Source organism: Vanellus vanellus (genome assembly GCF_965231255.1).
Source record: "Vanellus vanellus genome assembly, chromosome: 12".
Classification (NCBI taxonomy): Eukaryota; Metazoa; Chordata; class Aves; order Charadriiformes; family Charadriidae; genus Vanellus; species Vanellus vanellus.
Window position 1 is genome coordinate 9,665,820 of NC_138917.1, and position 24,953 is coordinate 9,690,772.

At 46.1% G+C, this 24,953-nt stretch overlaps 1 protein-coding gene across 1 annotated transcript in view; it reads right to left on the reverse strand.

The window, feature by feature from the left end:
- Positions 1 to 4,830: 4,830 nt before the first annotated feature.
- The window catches only part of KLHDC4 (kelch domain containing 4), a 30,717-nt gene continuing 10,594 nt past the window's right edge, over positions 4,831 to 24,953 (reverse strand). Inside the window, exons 6-12 of the mRNA XM_082489424.1 lie at positions 19,510 to 19,602; positions 18,427 to 18,586; positions 11,197 to 11,278; positions 8,965 to 9,173; positions 7,203 to 7,605; positions 5,921 to 6,037; positions 4,831 to 5,616 (exon numbers count right to left, since the gene is read on the reverse strand). Coding sequence (XP_082345550.1) covers positions 5,441 to 5,616; positions 5,921 to 6,037; positions 7,203 to 7,605; positions 8,965 to 9,173; positions 11,197 to 11,278; positions 18,427 to 18,586; positions 19,510 to 19,602 — 1,240 coding nt within the window. The 3' untranslated portion in view covers positions 4,831 to 5,440. The remainder of the gene's footprint in view (positions 5,617 to 5,920; positions 6,038 to 7,202; positions 7,606 to 8,964; positions 9,174 to 11,196; positions 11,279 to 18,426; positions 18,587 to 19,509; positions 19,603 to 24,953) is intronic.

Consider the following 24,953-nt stretch of genomic DNA (forward strand, 5'->3'; position numbering starts at 1 on the left):
CTTGCCATGGTGACAAGTTCTCCTGGTATAAGGAAACAGGTCAACTCCTTGCACAGCCCCATAATGAAAGCCATCGGTCATGTTGTTCTCTATCACTGACTGTCACGGCATGGCTCCCTGACCAGCTCTGTGCCAAGCCCAAGGCTCGAACCATTGCTGAAGACAACTCTGGGTCCAGCAAGCACTAGATACGTGCCTTCAAACAACAGATTCACCAGGACTATGCTTCACTCAGAGGCATTTCAAGCTCTTGAGTTCCTTTTACTGGTCTGTTTCGACTAATATTAACCTGCAGGCACTTAGCTTCAGTACTGCCACCAACCTGTTTTTCCAGGGTATGCGTAATCACCTAATTACCATGCCGAGCCTGGGAGTTTCAACAGGCAATGAACCCCCATGGCTGCTAATCAGTGCCCAAAGGTCTGAATGTGTAACTCAGATGATAGATTGCGAGCTATGTCCCTTCATCCCAGGCATCTCAGAGGTCACGCTCCATAACACTAAAGAAAATGTCACTTTGTAGACTTTGAGAGCTGCTGAGCGTTGCCCAGGAGCTTTTATAGGATGGTTGGCTTAGAAATGCCATGGTGGGTTGTGCACTCCCCATCCGGAGGTGTCAACGGAAGATAAATTAGAGCAACCCACATTCACGCACAGGTGTCATTTGCTCCACTCATGGCTATCTAGCAGACTCACAATCCTTATCATCTGCCTAGGTCCTTTTATCCCAAATTTGGGTACACTATAACAGCATTGATGGTCTGGCATGGCTCAGGCTCTCTTGCAGACTCACTGGGTTTAACATGATAACACCAACAACATTGAGGTTGTTCAACCTGGAGAAGAGAAGACACTGGGGAGACCTTATAGTGGCCTTCCAGTATCTGAAAGGGACCTACAAGAAAGCTGGAGAGGGGCTTTTTACAAAGGCATGTAGTGACAGGATGATAGGGAATGGCTTTAAACTGGAAGAGGGAAGATTTAGATTAGATATCAGGAAGAAATTTTTCACTGCGAGGGTGGTAAGGCACTGGAACACGTTGCCCAGAGAAGCTGGATGCCCCAGCCCTGGAGGTGTCCAAGGCCAGGTTGGATGGGGTTTTAAGCAACTCGGTCTGGTGGGAGGTGTCCCTGCCCATGTCGGGGGGGTGGAACTAGATGATCTTCAAGGTCCCTTCCAACCAAAACCATTCTATGATTCTATGATCCAACCCTTACCTCCTCCATAAGAGCAGTCACCACCACTCCAGCAGCAGCTGCATTTTGGTATCAGGTGTTTCGTCCTGTTGGAAGAGAGAGCAGTGACAATTACTCCTGCAGTAATAATAATAGGAGTGCTGCTTCCCAACCCCTTTCACTACGGAGCACCTTTCAAAGCTCTTTCCTTGTTCCTCTGTAATGTTCAGTACCTGTGGGTTAGTGGTGAGGGGTGCTGCAGTGTTGGGACAACAGCTGTTTCCCAGCAGAAGCTATAGCATTTGATATGCTCCCATTCCCACTCTCCCATCCCTCGGAGACCTGTTTTTCTAAGAACGTGTGTGTCTTTAGCCTTCCTGTCTTGCTGACAGATGCAACGCGCTCAGGGCTGTTTGGTACTGGTTGTACCCACCCATGGTATCGTTGCAGCAAGAAAGCAGAAGTTTTGCCAATAGAAAACAAGACAGCGAATGAACCCAGATTCTCTCCAAGATCAACAAAGAAGGATGAAATCAGCCCAGCGTGTGCAGAGCACGACAATCCTGACAAACAAGCAGTTTTCCAGCAGAAGTTTAGGACTGGTTTATCTCCACAAGCCACCACAGCAGGTAGGCAGCGCTGCAAGGAGACCAGCAACTTGGCAGGATTGAACTATGAGCAAAATCCCATCGGCAGCGATGCTAGGAATGGTCTTTCCATCCACAAACAGCATTTATCTTTGGGTCAGCCCAATTACCCCGATTGCACTCTGATAAACTCCACACAAAGGGTCATTCGCTTCCCCGCTCGTCACACTACAGCACACGCACACTGATGGAGGGCAGAAACAATCCCACATGGTACAAGCTAAGCTTGAGTTAGACGTGAAACCACTAACCTTCTACTGTGGCCTTTTTTGTGCGGCCCCTAAAGTCGAATACACTTCAGCTGGCACTCTCCTTTATTCTCTTTTTCCCTTCTTAGCTGTGCATGTAAATGTAATAGAAAAATCCAGTTTCACTGTATTACTTACAGTAATTACAGTATGTGTGTGGCCCAGAAGAGAAGGGATTACTGACTACATTTTCCTCAAGGAGCCCAACAGCTCGATTGCTTCCAGACATAATAACATACTGAGGTCTCCTCCTATGTAAATGTTTAGAAGTTCATCCCTTTACAACAAGATGGGTGAAAGCAGTGGTCTGATGGATGCCAAAGGAATAACTGAATTTTATTTGGGTGTTCGTACATTAAAAGAGTAGAAACTGTCCTTTGTACACATCAGACAAGAATAACTACTCTTACGACAGACACTGCTAGAGTTTCTCAGCTCCTAGTTTTCCACCAAGTTGTAGCCCTGGCCCTTCTCTTGGGTATCATTTTAGGCAAGACACTTCACCAATGTGTGGCTGCCTGCAAAATACTTACATTCCTCTTTAAGGTACTTTTGGACCCGATACAAGAAAAATAACCAGATATCTGATCCAGCAACCTTGAACAGGCTTCCGTGGACTTTCAGCCAGTGCTCAGAGGCGCAAGGCACCATTACAATTTCCTACCAAAGTATCACAGTTTGCATTTCTTAAGACCGCGGAAGAGCTCATTGCATTCAGACCTCCTCTGTAGGCACTTCACGTAGTAGTAATAATCAGTCACCCCTGCTTGGGTTTCCAGCACAGAGAGATTTTACCTTTTTTCAGAGGTTTCATTTGCTCAACTAACATGTCACAGCTTCCAAGGCTTCCACAGTTACACCAGCAAGAGATGGGATGGGGTGTCCAGAAGGATGTTTGGCTGTCGCTGGCTGCAGGGCTCAAGGGAGTGCTGCATTTGTCTTGTTCGTTCCGCTGAGCAGTGGCTGCAGACACACCAGAATTAATTTCTACCTCAAATCCAATGGCTGCAAATGCTCCGGTGAGAACGGACGCCGTGTGGGTTTCAGTCCCCACACAGGCTGTTCCAATTACAGTGCGACAGCCTCGTTTTGTCAGAGTTGACAACTAAGCCACAATTTTCAGGCCAGGACAGTTTGCCGTGGAAGCATCCTCTCATCATACAACCCAAGGATGTCCACCAGAGCCTCCTGAACCAAGCTCTATGACCAACCGCAGCCTATGCTGGTTCACCCAAAACCCTAGCTCTGGGAGGAACCGAACCCAGCTGCATGCCCAGGTCAGCCCAACTTCACAGCAGAGCAATGGTAGCCCTGGGAAGCCAACATTCCCTCCTGCAACCACCCCCAAAGCCTCCTCTCCCTTAGCTCTGCGAGGCAGGCAGGGTGTTCCCTGCGGGAGGCCGCACAAACACGCTGCTGTGCTGCTCGGAGAAGCGGGACAGTTGGCCCATCCTGACTCACAGGTTCCTTGGAAGCGTGTCTCTTCCAGTCTATGACTTCTCCCGCCATACTTAGCTTGGCACAGAGCACAGCTAGGACTACGTTCCAGAGCCCTTGAGGAAAAGATGAAAGGAAAAACCTCAGATCATTGTTGCACACACTCCAGCTCATCTGATGCATCTGGTTCCCTCATCCAACAGTCTCTCTACCAGAGAAGGGAGAGGGAGAATCTTTCCCTGCGGCTGCAGCAGCACTGTACAAAACTATCCTTCATCCTTGGCGCTGCTGTAACACGGCTTCAGCTCAGGCAAAAAATTCTTAGAGGGTGTATATCTGTGTTTGAAATTACCAAAAGGCAAAAAACCCCACAAAGTACATCTGGCAAAAAAGTGTGTGTTCCCCTCTCTGGTTGGGCTTTTGGAATGGAGCCCTCTGCACAGATGCTGTGATTTTAAAACCACTATTTTTCAAACATAAATAAATAAATATATTTTTAAAATACTAATTAAAAAAAATATCTGCAAATGCAACTGAGTGGCAGATTCCCCAAAACTTTGCACAGAAAGCCACAGATGTCACATACACACAAAGGATCAAATATCAATGAGATCGAGGTATTGCAAACTAAGCCAACGACAGGACAGCAGGGCGAACGATGCTGTTAGCCAAGCGAGCACTACGGACTCTTTCCTGGGTTATCAATAAATGGTTTATTTTCACCTCTCCCCTGTTATTTGACATGGAAGGTAACTCTTATCAAACATGGATTTATCTTTACAATTAAATCACACTGGCAGCCTGCTCTATTTAATCTTTATAACATTCTAGTTAGCCCTGCAGAACCCAGCACTGCTCTCCCGAGCGCTGGTTCCCTGGTGATGCCCCCTGCCAAAACAATACCCGTGGCACCCTGGATTTCTCCGCACAAGGACAGCCAGAGCCTTCTGGTGTCAACTCAAGTCATCACTTGTTTGCTGCAACAGACACACTTGTATCCCATCTGCTGTCCCTATGGACCACGGCACTGCTCTGCTGGAAAGAAAGCGATGCCTTGAGGAGAGGGGCCAAGTCAGGAAGCAAGGGCAAAAAAAAGTCCTTTGAGAGTGTCAGCCCGCTCCCTCCTGTCCTCAACATGCCGTTAAGTCTCAAGGTAGCACATTTCACTGATCATAAACAGTTCACTTGTAGGACAACTGCTTTTTTGGCCAACATGTGAAAAACTGAATTGGGAGATTCCACAAGCAATGGCGAAACCTGCTACAGCTAACATTAAAAAGGAAGAGACTTCTACTGTTACATGCATCAGGGGTTACCATGGTTCTCATAAAGACGAAGTATGAAAGGACTCCCAGGTTTCTCCTGGCAGTGCAGCCACATCTCAGGGCTGCTGGTGCATCTTACAACCACTACCTGCATATTTCACAGCGGGAACAGCAATCCCTCTTCCACAGCAGGAGAAAAAGAAGTAGAAAAGCTAGGATGGGATTAATTGAGAAAAAAACAGGATTATGTAACCAAAGAAGTTTATTGTAGAAACCCTTGGAGACACATTCTGGCCACAGTCAGGGTAGGGAATTTGCGACCAATGAACCATCATGATGTGCAGTTTGTCTTGACAGACTCAAAGCAGCTTTTGAACAAAAATATGACAGTATTGCATACGCCAGCCTCAGCAGAACAAGTGCTTGGACAGCAATCCTGTTCCACAAGACCCTCCCACAACCTCCAGGGGAATAACAGCACATCCAGAGCATTAACCAAGTAGGCATATCGAGACTGGTCAGTCCAGAGGCACTCAGAGTAGGCAAAAGCTGGAATGCCAGGACGCCTTCTGGACACGCTGCCTGCCTGGCACATCAAGCTGAGCTCAGCGGAGCTCATCACTGCTCCCAGCGTGTTTCTTCACTCATGGAACAGCCTCAACAACTGCTAGACTGAATCTTCATAGAAAGTCTTTGCCATGGCATGTGCCACTTTTACCACCTTCTTCTCCTTGGCATCGGGGCCCATGTTGCTGCGAGCCAGTTTAATCCAATACTGCTCCGTCCTGGACAGATAGTCAGCATGCTTCTCATCAGGCTGAACAGATGGGTGCTGCTCCTCTCCTAGCACACAATGGGAGAAAGACAGAAAGAGGGGTCACAAACAGCTAACAAAGGCAATCTGCTCTTCCATGTGTCAACCTGTCCAAAGCTACCCTTGTGTTTAAATGTAACAGCCTAAAAACCTATCGGTACCCAATGAAGTGTCTCCTCTGCCCTGAGGGCAGTGTACTATGAAAACTTCGCTTTTGCTGGAAAACTCACCTGGATGCCAGTGAGGCCTTCCAGGCTGGCAGCAGAACCAGCAGATATTGTACCAAAACCCACTTTATACTAGTATGAAGACAATATTCATCTTAATCATTACCTTCCTCATCTTCACTCTCCTCTTCAGAGCTCTCCTCTTCCTCTTCCCCTCCCTCTGCACCTTCCGTATCATCCTCCTCTTCATCAGACTCTGACTCCTCCAGCCATTCTTGTGCTTCTTTAATGAGAAAGAAAATAAAGAATTAAATAAAAATCTGTTTCCCACTCCTACATGCAGAACTGTCACGGAGGATGCCAGGGCAAGGTCAGAGCTCTGCTGTATTCATTGCTCTTGCAGATCCCCACTGTACAGGACCTGGCTCTGATGGGGAGCAGTGGGAAGAGATTAAATAGTCAGGAACAAGTGAACATCACAGAACAGCTGTGGAAGAAAAGATGGTTGGTGCTGATGCTGACAAGAGTCAAGTCTCCTCCCTAGCACTTCACAGCTCCATGACCATGAGCAAGACTCCTTCCTTTCTGCCACATGCAGAAATGTGCCTCATTACACACATGCAGACTGTGAGTTTCCAGGGCAGGAGCACCCTCTTAATGTGCCTCCTTACAGTGCCTAGCGCATTACCTGGGCTGAATCACTTAGCCACTACTATAAGAGATCCATTGCTTTAAGACAGACCCACAGTTTCTTTCAATAATGAGTAGAAAATCCATTAAATCCATCTTCACTGAGGTCTCTCAGGTAATGCTTTCTGCAACACCACTGAACACAGTTGTGTAATGACCATGTAGCCAGGAATTCAGGGAACTGACTTCCAGGCTTGCCACATCCCCTGAGCTAGTCTTCCCAGCTTGGGAACAGCCCAGCAGAGTAGTCAGAGTATGCAGCAAATATACTACAAATTTAAGGTACAGAGCGAGAATGCTAGCTACTGCCCATGTGCTTTGCAGTACCCAAGACACTCACTGCCCTGAGAAAGTGAGGACAGACAAAAGCATACATTCCTGTCTTCTGCACGTGAACAAGCATGGCACAGCAGGACTTCCCAGGCCAGAACTTGTCACCAGCAAACAAAAGACACTCTGTTTACATGTCTTGGTTTTCAAAGTAGACAGACCAGAGCTCACTCGCTACAGTGGTCACAAAGCTCTGGACCAGACAGGTTTCTGCAGCAACTGTGACCATAAGACACTGAGTATCACATACTCCCAAGCTTTTTTCTGTCAAGGAAAAAACACTACTCAAAGGCTCATCACCACCCCTTAAGGAAGGTCCATAGTTGTTTGGCCTTTTTTTCCCCCTAAAAGACAACACTGCTGGAAACTATATCCAGGGGTTGCTACACTAAAGGCAGAGAGAGAGAGATCCCACCATCGGAGCTTACTTGGATCCATCTCCGCTAGCACCTTCCATTCTTCCATCTTGTGTAGGTCGATGCTGTAGAGGTCACTGAGGGTGAACTGGCGATCGCCGACCTCAAACATTCCCCCATACACATAGAGAACACCATGCTTCACCGCCAACATGGCATTCGAACGCGGACATGGCTCCACTTGCTGGCCCAAGGCTCCATCTTCCTCCTCCTCCTCCGATTCAGACCTCTCCTTCTCTTCTGCAGGTCCAGAGATCACCTGCTTGATTGTCATGACAGTCCCATCTTCTGCCACCACCTCCTTGACTATCTCCACCGGGCCTTGTAGACGTTGCTTCTCCATCTCCTCATCTTCAGCACCCTCTGCCTCAGCTTGTCTGCCACGTCTTCGCTTCTTCTTCTCTGATTTTGGTCCCTGTTAACAGGAACAAGGAACAGAAGGAGACCGTGTGTGAACTGTGTGCACCTAAATAGCATGTACAGCAGTTAATACAAATGCTATGGATGCTGCTGGGAGGGAGGGGGGAGAATTCAATTATTTTTCACTAGAATTGTAAGTCTCAGGTGACAGGTGCAACCTCCTGTTCAGCATGAACTTCTACAAGACATAAAACAAGGAGCAATGAAACTCCTGGAGAACCCACGGCAAGGATTTGCTTCCTCTATTAATGGCAGCATGTGCTGAAGAGACAGGAAACAGCTTTTGCTCTCTATCTTGCAGGCGTACACAAACACACACAGAGTCCACCAGTCTGTGACAAGGGCAAGAGAAAATAACCCACCATTTTGAGAACTCAAAACAATTGCTGGATGCTAAACTACAGTGCATTACCAGGAAGCACTCCAGGTCTTTGAAGTACTGTATGAAAGGGCTGGAAAACAGTGAGCTAGGCAGGCAGAAGCAAACACCTGAGGTGCATGTTTGCCTGTTATTATGTGATTGACTTCTCCTTTTTGAGAACTAAGCCAAAAGCAGTGGGGGTGGAAAGAAGGAAGTTCAACTAGGTCACATTTGCACCTCATCTCCCCCTTGAGAGTGGGTGAAAGAAAATCAAAGATCTGAGCTGAGGGCCACATTTCTGAAGTTCTTATGAGCCAAGGTTAATACTTCATCTCTTTTAGTAGCTCATCAACAATGGGGAAAAGAGGGAAGTTTTTGGATCCCAACACAATGCAAGATCTTTTCACAGTAGCTTTTACTGAACTATCTTGTGTCAGACTTAAACATCTTACCTAGAGCTGGCCTCCAGTAAAACCACCATAACTATGTTTTCCTGCTGCTTTGTTTCATTTTGCATTACACAATGGGGCACATGCAACCTGACTCCTGGAGGAGGAGGATTGCCTCCTGAACCGCTCTCACTTTGTGCCCAATCATCAATGCTCACAGGTTTCCTCTCTCCCCGGAAGGGTGACAGTCTGCATCACACTGTGGAAGCAGGGCACAGAGAGCACAAGGAGCTATGTGGCAGGAAAGGAGAGGGGCAGCATAAAGTTAAGAGAATTCAGTTGGTCTGGTAGCAAAAACCTGCTAGAGCTGCACATCCCCAGCTTAATTCCTACAGCCTCTCCCCCTCTTTGCAATCAGTGGGTCACAGATCAAAGCAGCACCCACACCGGGTGGCTCAGCTTCTGGAGCACCCCAAGTTATCAGAAATAGAGGCTTGCTCCACACTGTGAGAAAGCTGTATGAGGCCAAAAAAGGCCCAAAGGACATGTCAGACAGTCAAGGAGAATGAACTGAATATATTTGTGTTATTTTTTAAAAAAAAACCTTTAGCTGTCCAGGAAACCAGCGGTTTTTCCCGATGTCATAGAAATAAATATCGTTGAAGAAATCCCCTTCAATGCTCTCTTCCTCTTCTTCATCATGCACACCTCCAAACAGAAGGGAGCGGTTATTGGGACCAATTGCCGTGGAGAAGCCAGACCTGGGAGTGGGTTTTACTCCAGATGGGTTGAGCCGACTCCATGCCCACTTGTCTGGTAATGGATAAAAGCAAATAGGAGCATCAGCAAAGGAGCATCCTGATCACCTGCATATCTTCTAAGGCCATACAGTACTCCAGCAAGTAACTCAACAACCCTTTTTGGACATTCTCAGAAATGCACAGTGTGCCTTCAACAACGAAGAATCACCTGTATTTCCACTTCAATCACACAGCTAATCTGCACATCCCTTCTACCCTTAGAAAGCCGTAGTGTCTTCAATAAAAGCAGACAGCTATCTTCAGGGTGGCTTTCTAGGGCAAGGAGCCTCTTGAAAGGTGTGCATACCTTTACAGGAGGCTGGAGTTCAAACAGGGACTGATTATATATAGCCTTCAAGTATCAAGGAAATGTACCTCGGTTATCTCATGAAGCCCACCCTACATCAACTCCCTCCACGGGACCCTTCTACTACTATACCTTATGTGCCAACTTGCACCACTACTGTAACCCCAAGAATCAGTAAAGTTCATTGTAAGGAGACCCAACCACACTTTAAAAAAGGGCTCAGCAGTGGGAGAAGGCTTGTGCTCTAAACCCTCAGCTTTTGCTCCAATCCTTTCTATTCTGGATTTAGAGCAAATCCCTAAAACGCAGGCTGGGAGAAGCATATGCACTGGCCAGGCACTGTGTTTCCAAAGGAACCACAACTTCAACAAGATAAACTATAAATAGGACATAATGCAAGCAGGGTCCGGAATCTAGACAATATATGTGACCAATCCTCCCCCTCAAATCCCACTTTAAGGCGGTCAGGTTTAAAGAAATCAATTACAATTTTAACATTTTAGAAATTCAGCTCAAAGAAGATTGTCACATTCCCCAAGCCAAGGACAAAATACGCTCTCTCCTAAGGAAAGTGATGGAACTCCCATTTCTGGGGACATTCACAGATAAAACAACCAACCAACCAACCAAAACTAACTCTTGATAATATCCCTGCACTAAGCAGTCTAATGAGATCACGCACCAATCTTCTCTCTTAAGAGTCTGTAAGTGAGACACCACTACCAAAGAGAGTTTGTCTAAGCAGGAATTTCCAGTGTGGAGAATTCTGAAATCCCAAAGATTTTCTGTTGTGAAACAGAAGAGCGGTGATCAAAATGTCCCAGAGAACAGGAATTTCAAAATGTTTTAATTCCCTCCCACATACAAACCAAAAAATCCCTAAAATATCTTTTCTTCTAGTTTTTTCTGAAGCTGCCTGCACAGGCCAGAGCTTCTCACATAGTTAAGCAAGGAGCCTGGAGACCCTCCACTCCATCTCAGGCTATTCCAGGACCAACTGGGAGGTATGAACATAGACGACACTGTGAGCTAGAAGCGATTCTCTGACAAAAAGTATACCCCAACCTTCCTCCAGAGCTCTGCCAGTTTCTCAACCAGCTCCAATTCCTCAGTGTTTCACTGTGTCAGAGCTACCCTTTACATTAGCTCTGAAATCAAGTCACCTGGAGCTGAGACCCATATGACTCCTTACAGCCTTCAGCTAACCACAAAGCTTTGCTCAGCAAAGCAGACACAGCCTCATTTTTTCAGGCTGTAAAATGGAGTGTGAGAAGGGGACAGAACCGCTGTGCAGCATACAGCCTGCCGCAGCAACAAGCACCTATTTCCCATTTCCCTTTGCAAGGCATCACAGTGAGGAATTCTGCCTGCATGTGTGATAGCCTGTCTTCCTTCTCCAATACACATAAACAAAAAAGGAGGACATAATTCCTCCAATATCCCCCTCCAACTACTGTTTCCTTCACCCTAGCCCCTTTCTTTTTAAGCCAGAGTCACAGTATACAAATGCACTTAGCTACTCCTGGGAAGAGGAAATACTTAAATCAACTCATCTGCTGTGCTTAGCCCCAAAGCAAACACTGGGGCATAGCGCTTTTCATTAAAAGGGAAATTTTGTTCTAGGGTTGTTTTTTTTTTTGTCTGTTATTCAAAGGAAGAGAGAGGATTTGTTTTACAGTCCTGCACCATCACTTCCAGCACAGCCCTCCAAGCCACAGCAGTAGCTTACCTTCCTCCTTGCCTGCACCTTCAGTCTTCAGCAGGAACATATCTGTATGCAGGGTGCCTTTGTCAACATCTTTCTTAATTCTCTGCAGAGAAAGGAAAGACGGGGATGCTTAGTGAAAGTTCAGTGGCTTAAAACATAGGGGGTCCAACTCTTCAGGGCCTAGAAAGTCATCCACACCAGAATGGCAGTATGTGTCATTCTGAGCTCACCACTCCACAGATAAGCCTAATCACAGTCTGAATCTGTACATTCTTGTGCTGAAAACACAAACATTAGGACTGGAGCAAGGAGAAGCCTGTGTGGCTGTTACGCTGCGGCTCTGAAGCATCAGGCAGCTCATAACCATAGTGTTCAAACCAAGACTGCTTCCTGGGATGAGCCACAACAAACTTCTGCCTGTGACAACCAGGCTCCAACACAGACCCTGGGACTCATGGCAGTATGAAGACTACATGATGCAGTTTAAGGGCAGGAATTTTGGCACCCAGAGAAGAGAAATAAATTGTCACAAGGGATTAAAACCAAGTGTTTTGTGAAAGAAAGGAACGATGGGCAGCACTGAGGAAACAGGAGATGCAAGGTCCTGCCTTTTACTCTACCATAGACAGTTTCAGGTGCTCTCAAGGGACTAATGTCACATCTGTGCCCCTGCTCCTCTAGCTGTAAAAGAGAGCAGATACCCACTCCACCAAAGTGGCACACGATAGCTTTCCACAGGGCTTGCAAGGCCCTCTGGGATTCTGCCCTTGAATGTCGAGCAGAAGCTTAGAGCGTCTGTGCTCTATCAGTTGCAAGGCCCAAGTTTAAGAACGGATCTGTGACTAGCACACAGACTTTCAGTCCCTGCCACCCCCCCATCTCCATCCCACTACAAGAGAAGCAGAGGTGACAGCTCGCTCTCTACACCACAGCCCAACTCAGCTGTCATTTTTAGCATTTGGGGTCCCAAAGAGCCTCCAGCAACAGTTTTTTTTAATCCTAAATAGAAACAGAACAGAAGCCCCACTTCCACCCCTACTAAAGGCAACAGCAAGACACCAGCAAGAGCAGGATCAAGCCTTAGTTGAGGCAATTAAATGCATCATTTTAAATGCAATTTTCCCTTGCTCCTTTCACTGTAAGCCCCTGTACTCCAGCGCTCATAGCAACATGCAGCATTTGAAAGCAGCACTATGCAACACCACTGTAGGAGGTCTTTTAATAATGTCATTATCCACACATCCCTTCATGCAGAGCTCCTACTTCCTTGTAATTCCCTTCCTCCTGGGGGCAATGGCATTGCTATGCTGTGTAACTGCTGCCGGGACGCAGGCAGCAGATCCCAGCAGAAGCTGGGAGGGTTGGGTCCAGTCCTCAGGAAGATGAGCACGGCTTGGGTGCACTTGACAGCACAACAGCACAGTGCTGTGCTGTTCTTGCTGTACATCCGTACCCAACCCCATGCCCTGCACCTGACAGGTTTTGTTATTGCAGGGTATACCGTTATTGCATGGCCTGGTATCCAATTCATAGGAAGGGTATTCAATTCTTAGAAAGGCAGAAGAGAGGAAAGGGAAACAAAGTGCGCTTGAGGCACTGCACAACAATGCTGTAACTTGGTCGATGCTGAAAAGCCCCGGGGAAGGACAATAACAAAGTGCTGGAGGAAACAAGAGAGCTCTGCTTGCAGTGCAGCAAAAGGGAAGCTTCAGTTAACTTAAGGACCAGGGTCTGCCTGTAGGGCTGTCTTGGGAAATTTGTTAGTTTGGGACTGCGGCTCACATGTCTTCTTGCTCTCCACACGCATCTAAACATGCCCGTTAGCACACTGGAAGACACACTCTTCAAGACATCTACACTGGAGAGATTCTCTTCTGTGCAACCACTTCAATGAAGTCAACAACTGCACTATTCCACCTACTGTCCTCGAGCAACAGAACATTTGGCACACAAGGGACAGAAAGCCTGTGAGAACAAGCGCCAGTGACAGTCCTATTTTCTGCATAAGAGGTTACACAATGATGACTCCTTCAGCCACTGCCAGTTCTCCAGCACACGGAAAACAAGCAAGACAAAATTTTGCATCGGTGAGTGGTTCTGAGGCACAGTTACAAGAGCTCTGGTGTTGGAGCCATGGCTGAAGGGGCTGGGAGCTGCCCACTTTGAGCAGACCCTTGAGAGAGCGCTGCCAGAGCAGGAAAGGGAAAGAAACACCTTCTAGGAAAGGTGCTCTAAGTATCGAGTACACCAATTCATAGCCTGGTGGTGCATGTATTGTGGCATCTACAGCAGTAGCTCTCAAGTTCAAAGGGCTGTGAGTCACCATGCCAAGCAAGCGCCATGCTCTGGCAATGTCACACTTCACTGTCTCTGTCACACAGGTCTAGAGCAGCAGAAGTCACCAACGAGCTGCAGGCTGTGGACGGCTGAGATACAGCAGCCTTTTTAGTCTGTCCCTCACCTTATCAAACACCCCTCCAAGGCTCACCTGAGCAAACAGCTGTCAGGGAAGGATAGGCAGAGGACAGAGATGGGCAGGAGCCTTCATATCTTATAGTGCTGAAGTGCACCCCAGTGACTGTAAAGTGCCTGTCTGCTAACGATAACGGAAATGGTGATTATTTCTTCCCCAGTTCCGGGCAGGCTGCAGTCTGTCCTTCAATGCTAGACAGAGTGCACATTCATATGTGCAGGGGACACACAGGCCAAAGGTGCAGGAGCACAGTAAGACATGCACTGTCTGCACAAAAGGAGGGAAAACAGCAAATACTGAAAGAGCAGTTGGCTTCACTATCATACAAGCTGCAGAGAATAACTGCATTATTTTTCTCCTGAAAACCACATGGCTCCCTGTAGTAAACACACTGCGTATGCAACATGACAAAGCTTCTTGGGCTGAGAAAACCCCAATGAGGTGGAGTGGGAGTTAGTTATTTGTTGTCAAAGAGACGCCTGTTTTCCCCAACTCACACTGGCTCAAAAGCAGACACTTCACCAGGAAGCAGTACACCGCTACTGGAGAGATCGATTCCCTCGCACCCAGGATACCTGCTTGCCCTGAGCAAATCGCTCCACCAGTCACAAGAGGTTCCTCCTGTTGCCCCTGCTGACCTTCTTGCCTTGAAGTTCCAGGTGTTTGCTTTCAAGCACAGAACTGGCTTGGATCTCCACAGCCTATTGTTTGCACATACAGGTACAGAATCACAGAATAGTCAGGGTTGGAAGTGACCTCTGGAGATCATCTAGTCCAACCCCCAAAAGTAACAAAAGCTTTACAGGCGTTAACTAAAAAAACCCTAGCTCCACTGACAGACAGCAAGGCACCTCCCTCTCCCCCTTCAAAGAGCATGGAAACTGAGGCACGGAGAGCTGTTCTTGAGAAGAAGGGGGATCAGGACTCCCCAGGTATAATGTGCTAACCATGTCTGATAAAAGAGATCAACAGTGGCAAAATGCATCCAATTAGCAGAAGCCCTTAGCAGGCAGGCAGAACTACAGAGGGAACCAGTCCCACTAGACCTTGCAATTCAGGCAAACACTTCAGCCCTGCCACAAGCAATCTCCCAGCAGAATCCAATTCAGCTTTGCAAAGCTTGCCACTAAAAAAAAAAAAAAAAACCAACCAACCCCCAAACCCAATAAAACCCCACACGATAGTCGTCTTTGGCATCCAAACACATGTCCCACCAGCCCATGGCTTGTAGGCTGCTTGCACCTGTAAGGTAGAGCAGCATTAGTCTCCAACACCTCCCGGCTGCATTCGCCGTGCCAGTCAGGCACGGTGCGCTCACGTTGCCTAGCAATAGAGCGGTCTCATTGCTCTATACAGCCAAAAATGCAGTTTGCTGCAGCAAGCCCCATCCCCAGCACGAGAAATGGGCGAGGACATCTTTAAGATCAGCAGGAGAGCAAGTCTGAGCTCCTTGTGGGATTTTGAGGTACATTTTAGGCAGAGCTGACAATGCCCACAACATCCTCTTCTCTAAGGAATTGCAGAAGTTGCCTTTATTATTTTGAGGCTGAAGATGAAACAGACGAACACAGGGACATCCTTGTGCTAAGAATTGTGCATTTTAAAATATCAGGCACGCTCTTGTCAATTTGTGCAGCAAGATCTCAAGTTAGTCACACTCAGGGTTTTAAAGCTCTATTTTCACCATTTGCATCCTGGTTGTTCACTGGTTGGTCAGCAAAAGCTATGGTGGGCACAGGGAAAGGCATGTCTGGGTACCAAGGTTCTTCTCCTGGCTCTGTGTACAAGTACTGGAGTGGCTTAGACAAGTCACTTGATCTGTTCTGCTTCTATTTCCCCAGTCATGAAAGAGACTTTCTTATTCGGGTCACGTGAAGGGAATTCAGCAACACGGCCCGGACTGACAGACATTACTGAAAACTGACCTTCCATGCTGAGTTCTGTATGTAAGTCCATAAAAGTCAAGGCAGGGACCAAATCTCTCCACTTCTGCCTTCCCAGCTCACAACGCCTGCTGACCAGACTGAGGACGGGCAGAATGATCAATCGATCAGGGGAACATCCCTGGTTGGAAGCTATAGTGTTGCTCAGGCTTTATATAGCCCCAAGAGCCAGCTGGGTACAGAGATGCCTACAATTCCACCCATAACCATGAATCTCCTGGGCTTACATCTCTTTTTGCCCTAGGTCACTTCCATTATACCACACCAGACAGCTATTTTGGTACAGTACTTCAAAGAAGATTTACAGGGGCTAAGGGGACCACGGGATATAATGCATCAGAACTGCCCATCGCAGGAAAGAAGTCTTGCCACATCACAACTCTCCTCCAGCAAAGAGACAACCATATCATGCCAGTATTAAAACAGAGGAGCTATTACGATTTCCACTCCTCTTCCCTCCAAACCAATTCACACCTTATACATGCTTGGTAGCAGCTCTGGCCTCAGGAGGTCTCCACACAAATCCGCACCTTTTTTACAGCACATGTGCAACTTAGTCCTGCTTCTTATTACAAGAGAAGTCTCTACATGACTTAGTGAATGGCACTTTGCTTGGACACCTGCCTGGTTTCATACACAAAAATGTCTTTATCTGCCCCAAAATCTCTTCATAGCATTCCTTGAACATAGCATCTGCCTCTCTAATTGGAGACAAGGAATAGGTCTTCTCCTGCACTTGCCCAGCTCCAATTAAGTATTGTCTCCCCCACCTTCTGCCTCTTATTTCTCTCAAGAGCACCCCAGCCAATGCCTCTGGGAGGAGTATACAAGCCAAACACAGTTTCTTCACTTCAGAGTAAACCCAGACAGACCCAGCTCCACGATCAGCTATAAGCAAAGATATAACAAGAATTAAATAGCCACACATTAATGAAGTCATGTTTCTCCTAGAGGAGCTAAATCATGCTGAATTAAATTTTCAGGACCATGCTAAAGGTTTGTTGCCTTTGCATCGCAAGAAAGCTGAAGAGAAAATTCTGTTCAGCTTTGATCAGTTTGTAGCTCAGCTGCACTATTCCTGCCTTAAAGTTCACTTGTGCTACAGAATACACAAGCAAAGCCTCTGTTAGAAATGGCACATCAGAGAGAAGCAGACTTAGCTCTCTATATTCCAAAGGAAGCAGATTCATAACAGGAGTGGTTGTTTTAATCTAAAATCTGTCCTCCAAGCTGGAGAGGCGCTGCACCCTGCTCTTATCCTTGCTCAGTGCCCTGCATAATGGCTGAGGGCAGCTTTGCACTCCCCATCCCGTCTACTTCATTTTTATAAGCTCAAAACAACCCAGAGCAGTGCAAGAGAGTCCACCCTTGTAACATGGAATAGAACTGCAAACATGCATCAACTTCTATAGTTCCATGGGGCTCAGTGTGCACTTGAAACCCAGCTGCTTTCAGTAGCCATGACAGATCCACATCTAGCATAGCATGCAGGCTCGCGTCTCCTTCCCACCCTCAAGAGTGAGGAAACAGGACAGAGAAAGGAAGAGGACAAAGCCTTTTCGGGTAGAAAATGCCTCTGTATTGTTACTGCTATTTAATCAAATGCACATCTGATGAGATAGAGCCCTAAGCGCAGGCCATGAGGAGGCACAAATGTTTCTAAATATATAGACACACTATCTTCTCTCCCTCTCCTCTTTCCCTGCTTTTCTTCTTTGTTCATTTATTCACATCAGAAGAACAACGCGTCCTCCTCCCCCGGCGACACACTGCTGGAAGCAATGCCTATCCACTGAGACAGTAGCAGTAGGATCCGGGTCTTCTGTCTGCATTCTCAACATTAAAAGCTTTTGCAGGAGCCTTTTGCTCAATGAAATATTTACTTCCTCCTGCTCAGCATGGAGACAGGGATACTTGGTCAATGAGGACACACGGTCTAAAGGGCTATCCAGTATAAATTACCATGATTAACAAAGCAAGAAGCAGAGCAGAGGAAGCCTGGTGCTCATCAAAAGTCTTCTTTGGCTTATTGAGTTTGCTAACTAGTGCTGCTCCTTTAACCCTTTCACTGATGCAAGAAAACAAGTCTCCTGGCAGCTGCTGCTTTTAACCTGCAAGTGCTGGAACACAGACGAGACTACCTGAGAATGCTTTAAGTTGGCAGTAACCACCACTGTTGCCAAAATTGCCATTTCTCCCAGTTACTTATTCCTACCTCTGTGATATCATCTCCTTATACTGGATTAGATTAGCAGGGAAAATACAAAATTCATTTTAACCAAGATAAGCTCCTTAATCAGCACACAACTGCATGAAGAAAGGCACAATTAAAAGACAAGATGCCTCTTCTGGTAGTAGTACTGATTCACAGCAGCCTGAACCATCCTGGAGACAAACAATCCAAGGGCACAACTGCACATTCCCTCCAAGCTGGCATAACCACAGGCTAACATGCACTCTCATTACCAGTGTTTTTTGGACATCTGGCAGCTGCCTGACATGCGGAAACATCGTCAGTCAGAGCAGCGGGCAGTTATGTGATGAGATCACAAAATCTTGCACTGGAGACAAGGCTTGTGAAACCGAGCAGGGGGAAGTAGCAGTACAGAGATTTCAATTTCGCTCTGCCAAGCTCTAAGCCCATTGCCCTCTCCAAGCAGTCAAAACACAGGACTCCACAGCCAACACAGGTCAAGACCATTGCATCAGCCCCACTTTGGCAACTTGAGTTTGTCACATTTTAGTCTTCCCTTTCGCCCCTTAGTTTTTCCATCAACTATTCCGTTTAGCATCCAGAAAAAGTAGTGCCCTGGCTTACCACAAAGTGTCTCCTACCTGTTTGGAGTAGCCTCCGTAGATGATTATGCTGCCCTCAGGAGTGGTAGCCATTTGACACCCAGATCTTGGAGCAGGCCCAATCCCTGATGGAGCCAGCTTGCTCCAGGTGAAGGAGTCCAGGTTGAAGGCATACACGTCGTTGTAATAGATGTAATCCCTAGGAGGAGCAAATTGGCACACCACAGGTCACCATTTAGAAAAGGATAAAATATCACTTCTGAACAGCACGAGGAACCTCTGAAGAGGTGCCACACCTTATTCAACTCCTTGCATTTATGGCTTTTCTCCTTCCATAGCCATAGCAATGTACAGAAGATTTGTTCGGGTGAAGGTTACTATTTCAGTGCAACAATTTGCATTTGACAAAGCTCCTTTGAGCAAGACCTCTCTGGGTTTTTTTTTACCTATGTCATTCCTTACTACAATAGAGGTTTCATAAACTCTATCCAGTTAACACAATCCAAGGTAACTTTAATCAAAACACAAAAGATCAAAATACATTAGACCTATGTCTGTCTAAAGGTGTGGGGAAAAAAACATACATATATCCCTGTTCTCTTTCTACTAGCCAACTCACATACTACTTGTGGAAAATGCTCTGCACATGTTAAACTCCCCAGGACACAGCCAAATCTAGGGTAGGCTGTGCAACTTGCACTGTGCTCGCAGGGACTGCAGTTATGCTGCTTACTGTCCCCGAGACAATTTGTAGCTCAGCTCCCTTCACAGTCCCCATGACAGTCGAGCTGTGACCTCATGTAGTATGTGAGAGCCTACTGGAGAAGATGTTTCTAGGAAGACAAGGCTCTTTGACAAGATTCAGAGGCCAAAAGTGATGTATTCAGCTTTAGCTACAAGGATGAGTAGCTACTTCAGTGATTAGCTAAGTGGTACAATAGTTTCTCAAAACTTGAAGACTTTAGAACAAGATCACTTGTCTTTCTAACATAAAAGTCTAGTTCAGTAACAGTACTGCAGAGAATAATCCTTCCATTAAAGCCCAGCTTTCTCTTACTGGCGAAATTCTGCTGTCTTTTTTACAGAGGATTCAGTACCACCAGCCATCCTGCAGCAACCCACCTTGCACTCTCATGGAAGCCTCCGAAGATGATCAGCTGTCTTTTGCAAGCAACCATTCGATGTCCACTTCGTCCAGAGGGACCTCCTGATGCCCTGAAATACAAAGAAATTCTACTTATCAGCACAAACTCCTTTTCTGTTAGTGTGTCAGTCTGCTTTTATTGAAGTCATAGGCAGCTGGGCTGCTTCAGTTCTCCTGGAACAGGAAACCATGGGGAATTTCATTGCCTTAATACATAAGTATGGTTTTCTCCAGAACAGTATGCGTGCACTTCCTGTAACTCTTGGTATTTGCAACACAGGTATTTTGCAGTAACAATTTTATTCCCAGTGATAAGCCATCTAGTCTCTAACAGCACCCAAACTCTTGAAGTCTTTTCTGCTATGACTCAGGAGCTAATTTTTCAGTAGAGTTTAATGAATAGCAGTTAACTCCCACAATTGCAAGAAAGGCGCTCCAGACAGAGATGTTTTCTCCAAGCACCAACTAAGAGCCAGAGATTGGCTCTGACATCCACTCTCCTTCAATGTCTTAGGAAATCACATACCCATACTATCTTCACTCATGTACCTGCAGCTAGGATATAACATCAAACTAGTGAAAAGACTTTGTAAATTACTTAGATTTCCTCAAGAACAAAGGCATTGCAGCAAAACAAGTCATCGGTATTATCTTACACATTCAAAAGCAGCTACATTCAGTGTTCTGCTCTTTCAAGCCTTCCTGACCTTTCAGTTAAATGTGCCACTTCCATTTCCAGGAACAAGCAACAACACCCCATCTGTCACATCCAAAAGCTTCACGCGAAGCCAGGCAGCTGGCAATGACATTCCTGAGAGGCAATGAAGATGCACCTTCCTTCATGTTCACCCACAGACTGAGGATCATACGAGAGACAACAAAAACAACTTCAAGAACTCTCCAAACAAAGGCAACTTTAGGCCAAATCACAGAGAAAACGGGGTTTTGCTTTGAGTGTTCTCTGCCCCCATGGATTAATCTATAACATTTTCACTCTTGCTGAAGAGTCCCCCAAAGTGCACACAGTTGCCACCACTGAACTCAGCAAGGCTTCTCAAATAGGCAGTGTTAACATGTGTTAAGTGGTTGCAGAATCAGGGCCTAAATAAACAAGAAACCTGCTCACCGTTGAAAACAACAACAAAAGCTAAACCCACAACCCTACTGCTACGCTTTAACTGGCAGCAGGTAGCTGTAAAAAGCGGTGATAGATTTCTGTGGAGAGAGAAAATGAGGGCCCTTATTCACCATCAAAAATGACAATCTCACACCAGCCATAATGAAAAACTCTAAGCAGAACAGTAGCGTTTGGGTAAGACTGAATTAATATTGATTGCTTGGACTTTTTATTCTAACAGAGAGTAGGGTTTTCTAGGCATTTTACTGGATTTTTAAGTATTGCCCTGCAGAATAGCACCTCTAGTATTAATTTCATCAAGATCTGAAATCATTATTTTCTCTTCTGTAACAAAGCTCCCACATTATTATTCCAGAGGATGGCACCTTTTAATTTTTTTTTTTAAAGGAAAGAAGGAATTAAAAATCAACATTAGCAATAAAATTCTGTTCTTAGAGAATATCTTCTGCCTTGCTTCTCAAACAGGTTTCCTCCAAGTTAAAAATCAATTCTGAACAACAAAAAGTTTATTCACTGATGCATTACGTTTTAGTAAACAAGTTCCCACAAGTGTAGACATCCAGTTTGGGGCCTGATCTGAATTCAGAGAAGTCTCACTGGCACTAGCACCACTTGCTCTCAACCACAAAGTTGTTCTCTTTCTTTACACTAGCAATACTAGTGTGTACACTACTCAAGCTAAGAGAGCAGATGCTGAAATACAGTTCCAGGAGGCCTCATCCTGGACATTACTGTATCATCTCAGCTTCCTGGGCCTTAGCGTTACACATCCATAGAAACACAGAATACCAGGTTGGAAGGGACCTCAAGGATCATCTAGTCCAACCTTTCTTAGCAAAAGCACGGTCTAGACAAGATGGCCCAGCACCCTGTCCAGCTGAATCTTAAAAGTGTCCAATGATGGGGAATCCACCACTTCCCTGGGGAGATTATTCCAATGGCTAATTGTTCTCACCATGAAAAATTTTCCTCGTGCCCAATTGGAATGTTCCCAGGAGTAACTTGTACCCATTACCACTCATCTTTTCCATGTGACTCCTTGTAAAAAGGGAGTCCCCATCTTCTTTGTAGACACCCTTTAAGTTCTGGAACATGGTGATAAGGTCTCCCTAAGCCTTCTTTTCTCAAAACAAACCTTCCTTTGAACAAACCCAGTTCTCGTAGCCTTTCCTCAGGTGGCAGGCTTCCCTTGATCATCTTGGTGGCCCTTCTCTGGACCCTCTACAGCCTGTCCACATCTTTTTTGTATAGCGGGGACCAAAACTGACCACAGTATTTCAAATGTGGCCTGACTAGCGCTTAGTAGAGCAGGATAATGACTTCTTTATCTCTGCTGGTGACGCCATTATTGATGTAACCCAGCATCCTGTTGGCTTTCTTTGCCACAGCAGCACACTGTTCGCTAACATTGAGCTTGCTGTCCACCAGGATCCCCAGGTCCCTTTCCAGAGCTGCTCCCCAGCCAGGCATATCCCAGTCTGTGCTGCACTGCTGAATTATATTTTCCCAGGTGCAAGACCTTACACTTGTCTTTGTTGAACTTTGTAAGGTTCTTGTTAGCCCACTCTTGCAGCCTATCCAGGTCTTCCTGCAGGGTGGCTCTCCCTTCCCAAGTGTGCACTTCCCCACTCAGTTTGGTATCAGTTTGGTATCGTCACCAAACTTCGTCAGGGTACACTTGATCCCATCATCCAGAGCACTGGATATTAAACAGCATCATTCCCTGGGGGACCCCTCTTGTGATAGGTTGCCAGTTTGAAAAGGAGCTATTTACCAGCACTCTCTGGGTGCAGCCTGGCAGCCAGTTCCCCACCCATCGCACAGACCACTTGTCTAGGCCATAGCTCATCAGCTTCTCCAGGAGGAGGCTGTGTGGAACCATATAGAAAGCCATGGAGAAATCCAGGTAGACAATGTCCACTGCTCGCCCCACATCAACGGAGCAAGTTACGTTGTCATAGAAAGCGATCAGGTTTGTCAAGCATGATTTGCCCTTGGTGAAACCGTGCTGGCTTTTCCCAATCACATGCTTCATTTGACTCGTGATAGCCTCCAGGAGGATTCATTCCACAACTTTCCCAGGGACTGAAGTAAGACTGATGGGTCGGTAATTTCCTGGGTCCTCCTTTAAGTCCTTCTTGTAGATGGGGGTGACATTAGCCTTCTTCCAGTCTTGCAGGACATCCCCTGATCTCCACGACTTCTTGAAGATTACAGAAAGCGGCCTCACAACGATGTCAACTAGCTCTCTTAACACCCTTGGGTGGATATTGTCAGGGCCCATTGATTTGTAGGGGTCAAGCTCCTGTAATAGTTCACAAACCAACTCTTCCTTCACTGATAGTGGGGTATGGATTTTTGTTCCCAATGCCTGGGGCTCAGGAATCATTGCAAGAATCAGCTATAAAGGAAAGTTTATAGCCTTTGATGCAAGGACACACCCTCCTAAACTTACAACTCTCTTAGAAAGTGTTTTTACATAGAGCCCTTCATACAGCCAAGGTCCTTCATCCCCCAGTCTCCAAGCACAACACTGGAAAAACCAAATGGCATAGTCAAGCAAGATTGGCAGTAATGTATAACCATGCTGCCACTCCAGAAGGCACCTGCTGCAAGTTCAGACTCACTTTCCGAATGCAAACTGTCTCCTTTTACCTGTGTCATTGCTTATGGTCCAAAGCAAGCATTTTGGAAATGGTTTCACAGACTTTATGATTAATACTCTACTTCATGGGGTTGACACCAAAAGGCAGACATGTGGGAGGGAGCTGTAAATTCTCCAGACTTTTTTTAAAAATAGATTAAAAGATAAGTCTGGATAAGGACTGGTTCTACACATGTACAGCATGAGTCTGATCCGAACTGCTCCATAAGGAATTCGCTTTTGCTTGTGCAGTTACTCTGGGACTTATAGTAACATAACAGACCTGAATTCAGCCCCCAGATTCAAGAATTAGAGACTTACATGCCACAGTGGTTGCCGACTGCATAAGTGAGTTACCTTTTCATTCATTCCTTCATCCACAGGATGCTCAGATGAATCTCGGAACCTTTTCCATAATCATAAAAATGATGATGCATAGAACATCCCATCAAAGGGGCATTTCAGGACAATGCACTTTTATCCTCCAGTACTTAAGGCAGCTGAAGCCCAGGACTTCAGTGTCCAGTTTTACATCTTACACTTGTGAGTGCACACAAGTGTTCTGTCCGATGGCACACACAGCGTACCCATGCATTTGTATACTCAGTTAGGAAGTACACAAGTGAATACGCAACTGCCACAAGGCACAAAATCCTCAAATCCAATCCCTTGCAAAGTCCATCAGCAGTCATACATTTGGATCCTGATCTACCAAAGAACAAGCTCACAAGGCTCACTTCTGGGCTGACAGAGGAAATCTACTCAATGGTACACCAAAATACCTTTATTTTCTTTAAGCACCAATGCACCTTTCTACCTCATGTTGCAGGACTTGATCTTTCCGGGGACAGATAGCGCATGAGCAAGGAGAGCCGTCAATCAGAAACAAACCTATGCTGAAAGGCATCCTGCACTGCAGTGACTGCTCCAGTTCTCTCTGTAAACAGCGTTAAACATATGCTTGTGAAATGCTACCCTGAAATATTTATAGCACCACATCTCACAAAACTGTTATAGGAAGTACCATTAATATTCCGGTATTAAAGGGAAGGGAGCTACACAGGCTCAAAAGTAAGACAAAGAACTACACAGAGAAGTGATGTGCCAGTTCCCAAGCACAACCCCAAAGTGTGATGCTCCCTGTCTCTCTTTGAGGGAGTGCACTGGGCCACACAGAGCTGAGTAAGAATGTTCTCTCTAGGAAGGAATGAGGCACTTAAGTTAAAATACTTCTTAGCTCTAAGGCAGAGTAACAAACAGTTCATGCACTGAGGCAACCTTGTGCATCACACACATGATAAGGTGGTTCCAATAAGTCAAAGTCAGTTGCTGCAAGTCTTCTAACGGACTGGGATTTGTTGCGTTTGGACCATCTTTGTGCACGCAAAATGCAAGTAAATATAGCTAAACATAGCAATTTTTAACTCTGTCAAGCAGACTGGCACCATTGTGCTCTGTGTTAGGAGATGATGGAGATACACTTCCCCAGCAGCCTTTGCAGACACAGCACAGGGATATTATTCACAGGGATGAGTTATTCAAGGTTTTCTCTTCAAAAGCATTTTACAGTCAAGCCTCTTATGACACCAAGATGGTCTGTGGCATGAACTGTAGGCCAGGAAGGACCACATAATTGTCTG